Below are 17,435 nucleotides of genomic sequence, written 5' to 3' on the forward strand. Positions count from 1 at the left end.
CAGTCAGTTGAATAGAGAAGAAATTTTGGCTTGAAGGAAGGGTTAAAAACAAGATCAACCACAGAAAGAGATGGTAGACAACTTGTCAATTTATCAAAGCTAATCATACGAGAGCGCATTAACTATAAACTCTGAAATTTTTTTGAATTATAAAGTAAAATGCAGTTAGGGCACAAGAAAATGCAGGCTTGATTAGCCAATTTATTCGGGAAATTACCAGTAAATAAACTATTGACTTTTGTGAAGAATAGAGAAGTTCTAGTTGAATTTGCTAAAGTAACATGTAAACTGGGCTCCAAATCAATGACTAAAAAATTAAACGAATTAGATGAAATTAGTTGTTCATTGTTCTTATGGCCAATGAACAAATCCGAAAAATTAATTGCCCACTTTGAAACATGGTGGAGAAAAATATAATTGTGTCCGGAAATAAGCTGATATTAAATCAAATTATGTATGTTACCAAACTAAATTAACATTTAATTTGTCAAAATGCAATTTTGCATCATTTCTTTCAGCACCTGGCAAATTTAAGTTTTGGAATAATGAATTCACGTATTTCGCTTAGTTTTCGAAATTTATTTCTTGCCAGTAAAAAAATCGTTTATTTTATGGTTTCTTTTTCTATTTAAATAAGAAAAACAAAAACATTTCTTTCAGTAGAAAATAAATAATTCCCAGTTGAAGCTAGTTACATCTAGGTATATTTACTTTTTTATAAAACTTTTTTCAATTATTAGAGCAATTTTAAATTTCTTTTAATCATAGTACATCATGAATTTATTAAACAATTTTCATCAGAGCCACCGGATTTTCAAAATAAAAACAAACAAAAAAAACCTACAAACAATGGAACTGGAAACAAATAATGAATTCTGAAAGATGCAATTTGAAAATGTAAATAAAACTAAAAAACTTTTGAAAAAAAAAAAAAGGTTTTTTAAACAAGATTTAAGATAAAACTGAAGAAAAATAAAATGACTTCTACCGATGCAATTTTTTGAAAGGAGCCTATGTGTTCAATCATTTATCTTTAGCGTGACAGTTTCTAATCCATTGTAATATTATACAGAACCACTTCACAACACACGCATGATTCTATTGAGACTAAAAGAATTCTAAAAGAAGTGGATTTTACGTTTGAAACTATACAATCCACCTTCTGAAGCCAAAAATACTGAAATGAACCTGAGAAAAAGCCAGGTCATCCAAAAAAAGCTAAAAAAGCACTTCTGATTCAATGAATAATTTCTGATGGCAACTTGTCATCTTCATCTAAATGTATTGTAAGTATAAAGTTTACGTGAAGTTTCAATTTGTAAACATCAATCTTTGAGGAAAATGAAACGCTTTTGTGTTACCATTTGTTTAATTCATAATAGATCCCTTTAAAATTTCGTCGATTGATTATTGCTTAATAGGTTTTTTGGTAGATGCTTCGTATACTTCGGCATTTAATCTAAAGCTTGTATGCTAAAGGTGTATATACCATCTTTTTTACGACGGTTTCATTTTGATGTAAATTCACTTAGGTTCATACACTCTTGCAATATATATACATACTAATATTTTAAGATTGTATGATTTTGTAAGTAACCCATTGATGCAATTTGTAAGGAACACACAGACAAGATCATTGCTGTTGCCTGAAGAAATTCCGCTTCAGTTTTCTCAGACAAAATAAACGGCAGTTTTTTGTAGTCAGACCATAGACTTATAGTAAACAAAGATGACAAACTTTAATTCTGACAATCTAACGATACCACCAACTCTACCAGTACATTAGCAGTATCACATCCGACAGCGACAATTGATTGGATTGTTGTTTTTCTTACAGACTATTCCGTAGAGTTGGTATCCACATCACAGTCTGTAAGAAAAGCAATATTACTCTTTTGGATAGTTTTGCTGAGCCATTTGTATCACGTGACTGATATGGTGTGACTCAAGCTGTTGTACTGAAGTTGTATGAGGTGTTGAGAGCCAAAGAGGCCTAACTTTCAAATTATCCCAACTACAGTGTACTATTTATAGGGATAGCTGTACTTTATTCATATCATAAAAATATAACTCCAAAGCAATCATTAATGGAGAAGTTAAAGCAATTCTTCGTTCAAAAAACTATATAAAATTTTAAGCCGAGAAATTTTTTGCATAATTGAGGACGATGAAACGAATTGCAAAAAAAACTTCTCACAATTTGCCAGCAATATTTTTATCAGTCAAAAGGTAGAAATATTCCCAAAAAAAATTCAAGTATATTCAAACTGAAAAATTTGCTCCTAAGTTCCTTGTATGGCAAGCAATCTGCTCCTGTGGTTTTAAAAGTGCAGCATACATAATTCGTAAGACTTTGAGCTCGTATTTGTACATAGAAAAATGCTTAAAGAAACGCCTTCTCCCATTTAATAAAAAGCATGATACGCCCACAATACTTTTGACTGATTTGGCTACAATCCACTACTCCAAAAAGTCTCTAGAATGGTTGAACAAAGTGGTGTCGAATTGGTACCTAAAGTTGCAAAACCTCCAAATTTTCCTCAGCAGCGAGTTACTGAAAGTTATTGATCAACTATTGTTGTTTTACGTAAGAGTCGTATTGTAAAACGAGTTCAATTTATTAATATATTATAATGGTATTGTTATGCAAAGATGTGATAAACACAAAGAAGAGATCGAATATCACAGCTAGTGGTAGAAGAATTGCTCGAATCCGTTGTTGTTTGACAGGTTACTTCAAGAGAGCGACGCACAGTGGAGTATTTCAAATGAAAAGTTGAACAAAGTTATTTTATGTTTATTATCGATGTGATATGTAGTAAAAAGAAGTTTAGGGTCATTATATTGTATTAAAAGCGATTAGTCACACATGAAATGTAAAAAATTTATATATTAAAACAAAAAATACATATTTTTATACATCTTACATACTTTACAAATATCTACAACTTTACAATTATTTAACATAACGACAAATAACTAAATTTATATTACTAAAAAGGATAATCACACTTGAAAGATGCATCTAAACCTATACTGGGTTTCTTAATCACTAAACTTAATCCTTAGGTTATAACTGTTGTCATGAATTATTTTTCGTTAAAGGATTAAATCCTATGGTTAATCCGCTACAAGGAGCTAATGATTTGACAACTAAACAATTTGAAATTAACAATTTAAATTTATCATTATAGCCCTATATTTAATCCAAAATAAAATAAAATCTTTTTGTACATGTCAATGCAATCATTTTCAATCAGAATCAATATCTGATATATCGTCAATCGTCATTGCTTGTGAGTCTTCTAATGTTTCCGGCATCAAGAGTCCTATTGTCTCACTGGAGAACGGTTTTCTTTTTTCCTGGGGTCTTTTTCTCATACTGCTTAGCAAAGGATCCGAAGTTAGCAGAAGTCTGTTTAAAATATCTCTATTACAGTTTTCTCGCGAAGACTTCCTCGCATAATTCTGCCAATAAAGACGGAAATGTTTTTTTCTGGCTTCGGCTGCTTCTTCTAATAGCTGGCCAATAGGCAGTATAGCCTGTTCAATTATTGTGGTGCCATGTCTTAAAACGTTATGCATAGTCGGCGTCATTGGGTGCCATCCATATAAATTAACATAAAGTTTAGCCGTCTCATTTGCAAAATTTTAAAATTTTTTTACATTAACTTGATGCCCACTCGAAATTGCTTCCAAAATGACATTACATTTTTTTTATAAGATTTTTATCAACCCCTGTGATGCGAGAAGCGGTTAAGGGATCGGCGAAAAATCTTCTTGATGTATTCCCATCATTACTGTTCCCAAATCCAGCCTTAGGAATATCAACCGACAGCCCTGATTCATCTTTAAAAGCATTTTGAACTCTTTATTTTGTTTCCGCTACTATTTTTTTATCTTCTTCTGTTCTTGCTTGTCATTTTTTTATTGGTATTTTATATGATATATGCAGCAAGGATTCAAAAAATTTGATTCTTGCGTGCATTATTGATAGCCCAAATTTCAATGTTTCACGGCTTTCTGTCGTTTTTTTATTCAAGTCATTAAAATCTTTTGAAGTTTGGCCACATATTTAGCATTTCATTGTTGATGTCGTATTTGTAGCAGCATTGCAAACTTTTCCATCAATCATAGTAAAAAGAAATACATACTTTATTTGCAAATTACCACCAAAAGCGTTCTTTATTTCACTTTTTCTGAAGCCTTTCATTTGGTTCTCTACGCATTCGATTTCATCATTCGTTACGTCTTTGCTCTCCCGAATAAAACGTATTTTTATTGGTTGGCAATACCTTGTAGATGATGGTGCTGGGTTTTGCCAAAGCACTTTCTTTTGGTTACCAATATGGCATATGAGCTGTAGGGGCACAAAAGAACTTTGAAATATGTTAGCGTCGCTATCGTCGCTGTTTTGAAATTTTTGTTTAAACGTTTGTTGTTGCGAGCCATCACAACCCCATTTCGAAATCAATTCTAAAATATTTCTTTCTTTTTCATTTAAAGTTTCAATAACTTCGTTCAAATAACAACATAATCGCCTAGACGTGTGATCCAGAAGATCTTGTAATTTAATTTCTGAACAAGATTCTGTAATTGTTATCGATTCTTCTGGTTGATAACATTCCACTTAACATTCCATTTCACAGATATTCTTGTTGGCTGCATGAATAATTTCATATTGTTTTTTAGTCACATCACCTTCCTCAAAAATTGACAACGCTTCTGATGGTGTGTACTTTTTAATGATATCTTCAGTAGATGTGTCACTTTTTCTATATTGTTTGGCTTTTGCTGGTGTAAGTAAAATTTCCTTTATAACGTTAGACGCGTCACTGTTCCCTGCAGCACCTGACTCATTTGAACAGCATACATCAACTGCTCACAAGGTATATGTTCCCTTAAAACCCTTGTTTTTCGCCTTCTCGTTGGTGAACTCAATTCACAAAATTCTTTTGACGGTCGGCCGGGTATTGCCACCGTCCAAGTTGGTAGAGCTATGGTGGTATTGAGCCATTGTTTGTTATTTTTTAAAAAATGCTTTCTTTTACGGCTAGCGTCTTCCCATTTTTGTTTAAATTAGAACTTAAAAGGTGAAAAAATGGTTTTTAGTGCACTTTCTTCATTTGCAGGGCATTTAGTTATGTTTTTAAGTTGTTCTAATAAAAACACGAATTTGTCATCAATTTTTTTCTCGGAACTTTGCTCCAAGTCTTCATAAAGTGATTGTCTAGTCATCTCTATTGTGATAGCTTGAGATTCTACAATAAAAATATGAATTAAATTAAATAAAATTTTTAATCACAAAAAAAATGTTTTTCCCTTATTGACTAAAAAAATTAAAAAAATCTTAGGGCGCGTACTTGCGCAACTTTTTTTTTCTTAAATGGTAAATTGAATATCTAAGCTTTACGTGAAGCACAAGCTCGTAGCTTAATAAGGCTTAATTGATATTCAAAAACACTTTTTAACATCGTGTATATAAAAAAAAACGTTAAATTTTTTACATCAAATGTAATTGATGAGAAATGTGACAGTAACATATAAAATAGAGAAAATAAATATACCAAAAGTATGAGCTTACCTTCTTTTTCAATATCCATTGTGATTTTTAAAATTTGTCACTAACCACAAACTCAAAAAACGATTTGTAATAATGCTCGTCAACAGGAACGTTGAAAAACAATTGAATTCATTACCACAATTACTCGACTTTTAAAGCTGCCCCAATAAGGTGGGAGGGAGATGGGTAACCGAAATGACCAATTAGGGATGTAACCTTTATTATGCTTTAACAATGCACCAATAAAAACAAATTTTGACAAAATTTTGAAAATCGACTTTTGATCAACTTTTTCGTATAAATACTCCACTGTGGCGACGTTTCGATGATATTAACCAGGGGGACATTAATTGTTTTATGACGATTTGATTACCGCAACAATTGTAAGCGGAATCCTATTGGAAAGCAGGAAATCAGCTTCAGATGAAGATGACTTGGAGAAAAAGTAGATAGCAGCTTCAAAAAAAATTAATTTAAAGCAAGATCCAGGAGATGATGTCAAGCACTCGCAAAAATATTTGTTTTCTATCTATGCGTCCAATTAAAATTGTAAATAATGATTGAAATAGATATTTTAGTTAGCTTTCACACAATTACAATAAGCAGGCAATTCTTTTTATTTTTTATATCTTAGACAGTTTTTTAATAGTTTTTTTTGGTTATCAAATTTTGAAACACATTGGGGCACATTTCAGAAGTCGAATTTTAAAAAACGTAATGTAATCAAACTGAATGTAAAAATTCAACGAAGAGCAATATGTATGTTATATTGCAATCGTTTTCAGTTTAACATTAAGACCGGAATACAAGAACGAACTTAAGATTTGAGACTTGAAATCTTAAATTCAACTTTTATTTTTGGGAGTTAAAAAAAATAAAGAAGCGCCTCTGTCATAGAGTGAGTGCTTATTTGTGAAATTTCTAATCTTTATATCAAAAAGATTAATTTTTAAAATCTGATTATTTAAGCGATGAGAAAATAATTCTGCTTTGTTGTAAATATATATTATAAATTTAAACATTGAAATAATTTCCATTTTTACTAGTTTTTTTTTTTTTTGACGACAACTCTTATGCGCTTTAAAAATTTAATGAGTCTGCATTATTTACATATCTTTATACGGAAAAGGGCATTAAAAAAATACAATAATAAATTTAAAAATTAAAAATTAAAACGTCAGATATACTTTATGTTCATATGGACTCAATATTGTTACGTCCATTGAAACCCACTTAATTTTTACACAAATGTGGTATATATGCTAACAGTTTGTTAATATTAATAGTGGTATATATGCTAATAGTTTGCAGTATGAGTGTAAAATAGATTTTACCCAACTGTCTGTGCTATTCAAATTTAGATTTGGTTTGAAATGTTTTAATCATACCTAGCTTGCTTTATCAATATATAGTTTTCAAATAATGTTTAGCTTCCTTCTACCAATTATAAAACTTTAAAAAGTCATAAAAATTGGTAACTATTAAATTCACTTTTTAACTAATTGATTCCTTATAGCAAACAAAGATGACAAACAAAAAAAAATCTAACAACCCATCTGGCGATTGGCAAAAAGAAGATGAAATTGTTCAAGCTGTTATTATAGCTGATAGTTTTAATAGGAAGTTTGCTCCCATAACATTTGAAACCCCAAGAGTATGAATTTTTTTAATTTCAACTTTGATTTATCTAACACTTTGCAAAACTTTGATTTTATATTCTAGTTTTAACTTTGTGATAGAAAAAAGAATTCTCAATATAATTAATCATCATTTCTATAGAAAATGTAAAACTATAAACAATTTTAAAATAAATGAGTTTTATTTTTAGGTTCTACTTTCTCTGGGTAACAAAGTACTAATTGATTATACAATAGAATATTTGATTGAAGAAGAAATTCAAGAAATAATTGTCTTTTGTTGTTCATTTGGCGAGAAAATAAGAGATCATATCAAGTGAGATAAAGTACTTCATATTTGATAGCTATTTTATAAACTTATGCACCAATGTAGTTTTTATTCTGAGTAAATATGCCCATATGCACACCACAAATGCATTCTTATACAAATGCATACTCATACAAATATATGCATTCTCATACTCATACAAATATATACATTCTCATACTCACACAAGTATATGCATAGATGTACAATTAGGTTCTAAAAATCAATGCAGATATATTTAAATATATACAAGTCATTGTCATGGTCTTATTGTTGACAAAGTTTGCTAAGCATTTAACAGTTTTTTTATTTTTTATTATTTACCAAGTTTTTTAAAGATTAAAAAATAAACTTACAAAACTTAATGTTATAAAGTTTTAAACTTAACAAACTCACTCACAAAGCTTAATCACATTATAAAGTTTTAAACTGTATTTACTCTAAATTACATGTAGGGATTACAATATAAATGAGTTAGGTACAGTAAAAGTTCTAAAATAAAATAGGTGTATATATAAATAGGTGTATTTCTATATATTCTTATTGTTTAAATTTTTTTTAGTTAGTATACTTTTTATTGTATCATTTTTTTTACAGTGAAAAATGGGGAAAACAATCAACTAGTTGCTCTATACATTGCATTATGTCATCAACTGTAGACTGTATATCTCTTGGAGATGCTCTTCGAGAAATTGACAGAGAGGTTTAAATTGAAATTATTAAAAAATTAGTGTTTTCTTAAATTTTAATAAAATCAGTTTGATAAAGCTTGATAAATTAAATTGTTTTTTCTAATTACTGTTTTTAAACTAAGTTGGCGTAACATTTATTTAAGAATAACAGGTAACAGTATACTCTAGTTTAGACTATCCCTGTGGCTAAGTGGACCTAGACTAGATTGTCCATAGGTATATTATGGCCTAAGCTAATTCATATCCCTCAGGCCAGATTATGCCCCACTTGATATCACTGGTTTTGAGTGGTAATCAAGAATTACAAAATTTTTCAATATTTTTATCAGAAGGCTTAAATCTCAAAACTCCAAAACAAAGGCTTTTGTTACTTCAACCAGAAAAACAATTAGATTATTGAATTTCCAAAAAAGTCAAAAGTTGCTACAAATCTCAGTAGTTAAAATGAAACCACTTTAACATAGTTTATTTAATCTCAACATGCTGAAACATCAACTTCTAAGACTGTTAAATCCTTCTAAAATATATATTATCAAAGTTAAATACTAACAATAAAAAATATCATACTTGCTTTCAAAATTTCAGTAAATTGGCTGTGGCTATATCTCTGCATTAGTTGACTAGTTCCATCACAAGAAATGTCTAAAGTGTTTGCATATGCATTAATTGACTAGTTCCATCATGAGAAATGTCTTAAGTGTTTGCATATACATTCAGATTTTGTTTTAAGTGTATCTGTAGATTTTTTGTTATGTGGTAGACAACTTTACCTCTGAAAATAGGAATAGTTGTCCTCTGATCCTGTCAAGATGTAGTTGATGACTAAACATAGGAGTTCCCATTTTTACTTTTATATGATTTAAACCATTCTTTAATCATTTGATGTTCTCTACAGGTGTCTATTTTTGTCTATTTTTTCCAATCTTGTACAAGCTTCTTTTTGACTTAAGTATTAAAGAATTATTGAACTACTTAATCACCTTTTGTGATTGCATTTAAATACCATTTTTATTTTAATTTAACAAAAAATTTTAAATAAAAAAATAGTCTTTTATTTAACATTTAAAAAAACTCAATATTTTATCTTTAATCTTAAAAAGATAAATGACTGAACCATCACAACTGTTTTACCTATAACAGGTTATCATTTAAATCGTCATAACTGTTTAACTAGCTTTAAAAAAAAAACATGTCTTTTTTTTTTTTTTCCAGTTATATAAAAGTTTAAAAACTCTTGAGTTTTAAATGCAACATTCACTGTTTACCTGGATTTGTTTAATTTCTAACAGTTTACATCTGTATGAACAATATTTGTTATATGTTTTATTGTCTTTCTTCTGGCTAATAACCCTTTATTATATATATGCAAAAATTTGAATGTGAGTCTTTACAATTATAAAGAAAATTCTGTTTAGGGGTTGATTCGATCAGATTTTGTTTTGTTGCCTGGTGATCTTTTGTCCAATATCAAACTATCCTGTATCATCAAAGAACATAGGTTAATTGAGAGTTACTATTGCCCTTGTAAATAGTTGCAATAGAAATTTTAATTATCTGGGGAGTTATTTAAGCTGGCATTTATGTAGCTTTTGATACTTGAGGTTGGTTTTTTGTTGATGAAAGTTTGCTCACAGTTTTGTTTTTATATAGAGCAAAAAGAAAAAAAGAAAAGTCATTGGTAATGACAAATCTCTATAAAAAAATGGAGCCAGGGCATTTTAGTAGGTAAGAGTGTTTAATAAGATAGAAAAAGAAAGAAAAAAAAGAGTTTGTTGGAGAACATACTTTAATTATTTCTTTAAAGTTATTATTACTTTTTGTTAAACTAATTAGTATCAAAAGTTTTTTTTCGGTCGCTAATTTTGAAAAAAATAAATAAATTTGATTTACACTCAGATTAAATATCATCTGTTAAGCTATTTTTAATACATATATTCAGCCATATGAAGTGAGTTTTTTTTAAAAAAAAAAACTTACAAGAGAGGTTTGATAAGTTGTATAATTCAAGGGGTGTTTCAGGGTATTTTTTCTATTATGCTGGGTTTTTTTTCTTAAACAGAAACAGAAACAGTTGTTAATATGATTACATCTAATGATAAGAATTTAAGTTCTTTTTTTTTTACAAATTGTTTTTAACAAACTATCATTTTTACTATGAAATCCACAGAAATGTCTTCGTTGACACAACTGAAAATCCATCTGCTTATCATCATAAGTTGTTAAACAGTTTATTGTTGTTGCTGTTGTCTGCTCTAAAAACATCAATTTTTGAAAAATGGTTTTACCCTCTGTCAAATTAATTAGATATTATTAGATTAATTAAGATATTAGTATTTATAAAGTGCTTTTAAAATAGCTCCTAAAATTTCATCGCATCATGCTTTTTTATCAATTAAGAAACTGATGATAGAGAGGTTGATCTCATGATAAAAGTCTTATCTTGTATAAATATTTTCTTTCCTTCAATCATTTGAATTGCCATATTTTTCAGCACTTTGATCTTTAATGATTTTTTTGTATAAACACAAAAAAAGAAGCAATTTTACTTAAATATAGCAAATAAATAAAAATGATTTCAATCATTTTTATTTATTTGCTATATTTAAGCATTATCAAATAAATATCACTATACTAAAACTAACTTAATGGATCTGTTATTATTATCTAACTTTGAGTGAAGACTTTTTTAAATCACTGAAAATCAGCATATAAATTGCAATTAGGTTATTTTTCAGATTCTCTTTATGGTGTTGCTTCAAAATATGTATCAAAATATTTGGTGTATAATGTAATTTTATAATACAAGTAAATCGTTTTCTTGTCAGGTGTCCAGAAGATGATGTTGTTATGGCGATAGAGAGTGACACCAACAAACTCTTACACATACAAAAAACTAAAAGTTGCAGGAAATTTATGTTTCCAACGGTATGTCTACTATGATCTTGAAGTTTATCAAATTGACTTTTAAATAATATTGATTTCTAAAACTTGGTACATTTCCAGGGTAATTGATAACAATAATAATATTAAACCTATTGAAAAGAATATTTCAAGTGTTATTTTCAAGACTTATCAAGTGCAACATGAACAATTTTAATTTGAAAATTTAATTTTTCTTTTTTTTATAAATTGTAAAGTAAGAACATTTTCATGGATTAATTCAACATTGTTCAGTTTGTTTTACAGAGTCTTCTCAAAAATGAAAAAGAAGTTCATATTCATTATGATCTCTCACCGACTCACATCAGTATCTGCTCTCCACAGGTTTTCATAAGTTATGATTTGTATCTATCTAAAAAAAAGTTATCTCCTTGTTAAAAAATGAAATGTTTTCTAATGTTCTGATCTAAATTCTAGGTTGCTCCATTATTCACAGACAACTTTGACTACCAGACTTTAGATGATTTTATTAAAGGAGTATTACTTAATGAAGAGGTAAGAGATATAATTCTTCTTTTTATTTGTTAACTTTTTGTTGCTCATTTATAAAAAAGCAACAACAAGGTTTATGGTTTGTCAATTACTTTTTTAGATAATGGGAGATCAAGTGAATATTACCACAATTGAAGAGGGCTATTCATCTCGAATCAATGATCTTCATATGTACAATGCAGTGAGGTTAAAAAGAGAAATAGTCTTGATAGTTGCAATCTTTTTTTTGATTACAGTTTGTTTAAAAGAGTTTTTCTAAAAAAGAACTTTTCTATCTACATTCTAATCCTATGTAATTTCCCCTCTCCACTTCCACTTAACAACCTTAATTATTTATTAATATATTTATATGAATTTGTTTATCAATATTTTAACATTATCTACAGGATATTTCCAAATATAAAAATTCTTTTTAGCTTGGATTTGATGAATCGCTGGATATACCCACTAGTTCCAGATATTTTCTTTGCATGTAGTTTTAAAAGAAATAATGTGTATTTAGAGAAAGATGTAAGAATAGAAAGGTATTACCCTTCAGTGATGTGTTCAGTATGATGATGAAGTGTGTGTATGTGATGTGTTTAGTATGATGTGTTATTTAAATACTGTCTAATAGTTTTACATTTTCATAATTTTATTATTTGATGTTTTAAAGTAAGGCAATAAAAAGATGACACTCAACTAAACTATTTTTATGAGAATTTTTTCCCTCTCTTCTGGTTCTGTTTCTAGTTAATATTTATTTTTATTCTTTTATCTCAGGAATTGTAACATATCAAATACCGTTTTGATTGGAAAGTCAACAACTGTCGGAGAAAATACAAAAATTTCAAGGAGTTCCATTGGCTCTAATTGTAAAATAGGTAAATTCATGTTTTAATTATTTTAGTGTTTTATTTCCAAACCGATTTGTTATCTTACTCTTTTCTAATTTTCTTGCTGTTTTTTTATATTTTTAAAGAAATATCCTTTTCTATATGATAGGTAATAATGTGAATATAACAAACTCATTTATTTGGGATAATGTCATTATTGGGGACAATGCTTCAATTACCCAAACTTTGATTTGCACCAATTCTTGTATAAAAAGGTATTAGTTTTTCTTGAAATTTCATTATGTGATAAGCTTCTGTGTTTTTGTTTACCTACAATGTTTTTTTTTGTAGGTCTGCTGTTCTAATTGATTCTATAATTTCATTTGGTGTAAGTTGTGTTATTCTCGATTATTTATTCTCGATTGTTTACTGATTGATTTTAAAATTTGCTCAATTTTTTATTTATATAAGTTATTTTCAATGTGTCCTAGATTCGTCAATTATTTCATATCATATTCATTTTGATCACAAGTTGAATGAACAATAAACACCGAAATTTTATGCTACATCAAAACAGTGAGATCACTAGTTTTGTTGATGATTAGATGTTTTAAATATTTGGTTAAAAAGGAAATTGGAATTTTTGTGAACCACCTAAGATTAAAGTGATAGTTATATAATGTATGATAATGGAAGAAAACATTTTTTTTGTGCCTAAGAAACAAAATAAACCCATTTTAAAAGATGGTAGAGATAAAAAGTCTTCACCACAAAGAAAATTATTAATAATGATGATACATCAACTGCATATCGAGAAATTTTGTTTTGTTTTTTTGTATGAAGTTTTTTTATAGTGAAATCTACACCAGCTACACCATCTGTTGTGGAAATGCTGGTGTAGCTGAAACTACTTTTTATTAAAATGTCATTGAAGTTAAAAGTGAAAATATAGAAACTGTAAAGTATGTTGGTAATCAGTTCAACTTTTAGGTAGACTAGATGTACAGTACTACCTAAAAGTTTGATTGATTGCCAAATATTAATGCAATTATTCTAATTTTGTTTTGATAAAAATTTAACAGAAATAAACTAAATTTAATTTAAACTACAGAAGTTGTTATGTTTATTAGTTTTATAATTTGCATCAAATATTAGCAGAAATCCACTAATTAAAAAAAAAAATAGTGTATTAAGGAAAGTTATAGAAATTAGTTAATGAAAAAAGAGTTCAAGGAAGATCAAAAAGCAAAACCAATAAACGCTTCTGGTTTCATTTTCTTTCCCATTATTTGTAACTTGCCTTGAAACATTGTTGGGTTTAGAATTAGATTGTTTAACCAGCTGGAAAATGCTAAATTTGACTTTTAAATGATTTCTACATCAATATTTAAATTTAAAAGATCATACACAATTCCACTTATTGAGCTATTAGAGCTTGGATTTTGAATATTAATTATCAAAGATTTTTTTTGTTATTTAAATATTCTTTGAATAATTAATATAACTATAATTAATATATAAATAAAACTATAATTAATGGGAAGAAAAATATAGAAAAAAAAACTTTATACCCTGAACTTTACAGATCAGTTTTGTACAAGGCAGTATTTTATTATCAAGAAAAGAAGAGGGTTAAGATAAGAATTAAGAAATGAAGAGAGTGGAATAGAAAACTTTTCTCCAACAGCCAAAATAGGCAGACTTGATATAATCTGTAACCTATTTTAAAAAGATAAGGAACACTTTAAAGAAGATTTAAATGAATGGCAAGCTTCTAAAAAGAATTCTTAATTGGAGATGATATTTTACATGAAGCTTTTACAAATTTACAATCTTAATGTTTTGTGATAAAGTAATGCAAGCACCAAACAGTAAAGTGAAAGCCTATAATGCTGCCAATATCAATAATAACACTAACGTCATAAAATGAAATAAAAAAAAAAGAACAACTTTCTGTTCTATAAAAACTTATACAATCATCCTTTAAATAGTGTCATAAAAGTTCAAAATCATTTAAGTAGATTTTTTCATATGATTTGCAACCTGAATTTTTTATAGAAAATGCAACTCTATTAATAAATTTATCTGTAACCTGGTGTAAGCTTTTTTATTGATATATTTTTTTTATATTAACATAGTAAGGATGAAAGTTAATGGGCCAAAAAATCGATTTTTTGTACCATAAAAGGTTAACTTTTAACTAAAAGAAATTCAAAAAGCCTGGTCTTAATTAAAAAAAAAAAAGGTAATACCAATATTTAATAATGTGATGAAGGAGAATAAATATTAAAATGATTCTACAGAAACCTCTTTTCACAATTGTTCTACTAGCTAATCAATGAAATTTAGAAAAGAATTATAAGAAAATTATTTTTAAAATTTTCTTATAATTTTTTTTTTTGAACAAACTTTATTAACAGCTTCATAAATGTTGTTTTTAATTTTGTTTTGTTATACAGTAAAGTTATGAAATGTTCTTTATTTTTGTAAAATAAATTTAAAGCATTTAATGATAGTTAAAAAAATGGAGCATTTTACACTTTTTTATCATTTCAGGTTTGTGTTGGAGAAGGTATTGTCTTACCTAAACACACTAGATTGTCCCTTATGAGACAAGATGATATTGGAAAACAGTTTGGTGGATTGGTTATAAATGAAGAATGCAGTATGGATTCTTTCTTCTGATATTTGTTGCTACTTATCAATTCAATACTGTTAACACTGTTTGAAAACTACTAATGTTGAAGTGCATAACTCTTAACAAAATTCAAAAAAAAACCTCTTTGTATTAATTTAAACAATGGGTTTCTTTGAAAAGTTTAAAGTAGTTTTATTGTTAAAAATCAGAAAAAAAATAAAGTTTTCATACTTTTGGTTTACTTTAGAGTATGATAGTGAAGTTGGTGAAGATGGCAAAGGTTTCTCCTGGCCACTCTATGAAGATAATGATGAAGAAGATGCAAATATTCCTAGCCTAGCAGGTTAGTTATATTTTTTATTCACATCTCATAAGTAATTGTACACAACAACAGTTGACAATATAAGTGTTTTTTATGATATAATAATATTGATGATGAATTTTTAGGATACAGTCATGAGTCCTCTGATGAAGAAAGCAGTGAAGAAGAAAATGAGCAATCATTACCTCCAACTCCTCCTAATGAACTAACTAACTGTGAGTATTCAAGTGTATTAAGTATTTAACTCTAGTGAATTTGGAATTATTGCAAATTTCTACAAATTATTTTATAACTTGAACCTTAAAAATGCTTTTAAGCTGTTTTTTTAAATTCAGATAAAAATTCAATTTGCATTATTATTCTAGTTCATCAGTTCCACATTGAAGTGGTGGAGAATCTTCGTTGTGGAGTTACTGAGAATATTGCTGCTGATAATATTGCTTTAGAAATTAATGCGTCAAAGTAAAAACTTTTAAAAATTATTAATTATAAAAAATTATTTAAAATAAATTATTTGATTAAATTTATATTAATTAAAATAAATTTTTTGAATAAGTAATGTTAGTATTTAAGATTATACTGTTAAATGTTTTGGGTTTTAAGCAAAATACACTAAAAAATTTAAAAGCTTGTTGAATAATAAAAGAAAATCATATTATGTTTTTGTTTCAGAAAATTTAAACTTTTAAATATGATAATTATAAAAGATAATAATGCTCCTGAGACTTAGATAAGTAATTTATTTTTTTTAGATTCAAATTTAACATAAGCATTCCAGAACTTTATGAAGCTGTAATCAAAGGTTTGTTAGAACTATCTGTAATTGAAGCATCTAAGCAAGAAACAGTGGTGGCACTTGAGAAAGTAATATTTTTATTCTTTGTTACTAATAATTATAACTTTGTTTGGAAAATGCTTGATTTTATATAAGTAATAAATTTTTTTTTTCTTTAAGAATATATCTTGTTTGCAACCATTACTCTGTAAATATTTTAACAACTTTGAGTCACAATTTCAAGCAGTGACAGTTGCAGAGGTATATCAAAAATTTAACAGATCTTTCATTTTATCATTTAAAAGTTTTATAAGTTCTAATATATAAAAATTCTGCTTTTTTTAAGATTTTATAACAGAGTTTTGCCAAAGCTGCAAAGCTGTTTAAAGCAGAAACCTCTTTGTGAGGAAAATTCTAGTTAATTTAGAGTTTAAAAACTATTTTATTTTACACAGCTTTGCATTGTGCTCTTTTATTACAGGCTGAACATTTATATTTGTTTTGATTTTTAGAGTTTTTTTGCTGGTATGTTGAGCATGGGTAGCTTGTTTGCAACATTTCTTCACAAAATGTATGACAAAGACATTATTGATGAAGCGGTCATATTGAAGTGGTTCGGAAAATCTCCTGTTATAGAAGAATTTGCTTTACAAGAAAATTATAACCAACTGCGTGCAAACCCTGTATGAAGTTTTGATTTTTACCTTCATTAGTCTCTGCTTTATATTGCTTGATATAAATTGCATTATATAGTTGTTTTTATTCAATGTCTTTCAAGCATTCAATATTTATATATATATATAGTTTTTATGTCAAGTTTAAATGATTCTTTTTATGTCTTTTATTATAGACACTTGTTAAGTTTATTACCTGGTTAAATGAGGCAGATGAAGAAGATAGTGATGAGGAATCTGAATAATCAATTAGAAAAACTTAGAAAAATGACAAATATATTTTAATTTTCAGAATGAAATAATATTTCCTGTATGAGTTTTAATTGTAACCCCCACGAAGTTTTTTTTTTTTTTGCATAAAATATCAATAAAAATAAAGTTTTAGATTATTGGAAACTTGTTTCAACAGTACATAGGCTAAACCTTATTTATATTTTTTTGACTTTCATAACTACAATCAGTTCTGAAAGTGTAAAAGTAGAAATTTAATACAGCTATAAAAGTAATAAGTTTATTTTTAGGAATTTTTTGTAATGGTGTTTGTGTTCTTTTCAAAATACTACTTCTATTAGCTATTAGA

At 27.7% G+C, this 17,435-nt stretch overlaps 1 protein-coding gene across 2 annotated transcripts; it reads left to right on the forward strand.

The window, feature by feature from the left end:
• The first annotated feature begins 7,053 nt into the window (after window positions 1-7,053).
• LOC145180834 (translation initiation factor eIF2B subunit epsilon-like) lies at window positions 7,054-17,251 on the forward strand. Of its 2 annotated transcripts, XM_080055778.2 has the most exons (21): window positions 7,054-7,217; window positions 7,392-7,516; window positions 8,105-8,210; window positions 9,615-9,697; window positions 9,850-9,924; window positions 11,025-11,124; window positions 11,386-11,463; window positions 11,557-11,634; window positions 11,732-11,817; window positions 12,048-12,155; window positions 12,394-12,494; window positions 12,616-12,721; window positions 12,798-12,834; window positions 15,003-15,111; window positions 15,332-15,427; window positions 15,532-15,621; window positions 15,772-15,868; window positions 16,159-16,270; window positions 16,362-16,442; window positions 16,694-16,864; window positions 17,032-17,251. In XM_080055778.2, exons 1-21 carry the CDS (start codon window positions 7,089-7,091, stop codon window positions 17,098-17,100), a joined length of 2,037 nt encoding a protein of 678 aa, XP_079911904.2. In that variant the 5' UTR covers window positions 7,054-7,088; the 3' UTR covers window positions 17,101-17,251. The 2 variants fall into 2 exon arrangements, with proteins under 2 accessions (XP_079911904.2, XP_089934362.1); XM_090078236.1 differs by lacking the exons at window positions 9,615-9,697; window positions 9,850-9,924 and having other exon boundaries at window positions 7,078-7,217.
• Window positions 17,252-17,435: the final 184 nt, after the last annotated feature.

The sequence above is a fragment of the Hydra viridissima genome, unplaced genomic scaffold, assembly GCF_058129835.1.
Source record: "Hydra viridissima isolate aposymbiotic clone 2 unplaced genomic scaffold, HvirCarnegie_v1 scaffold_2, whole genome shotgun sequence".
Taxonomy (NCBI): domain Eukaryota; kingdom Metazoa; phylum Cnidaria; class Hydrozoa; order Anthoathecata; family Hydridae; genus Hydra; species Hydra viridissima.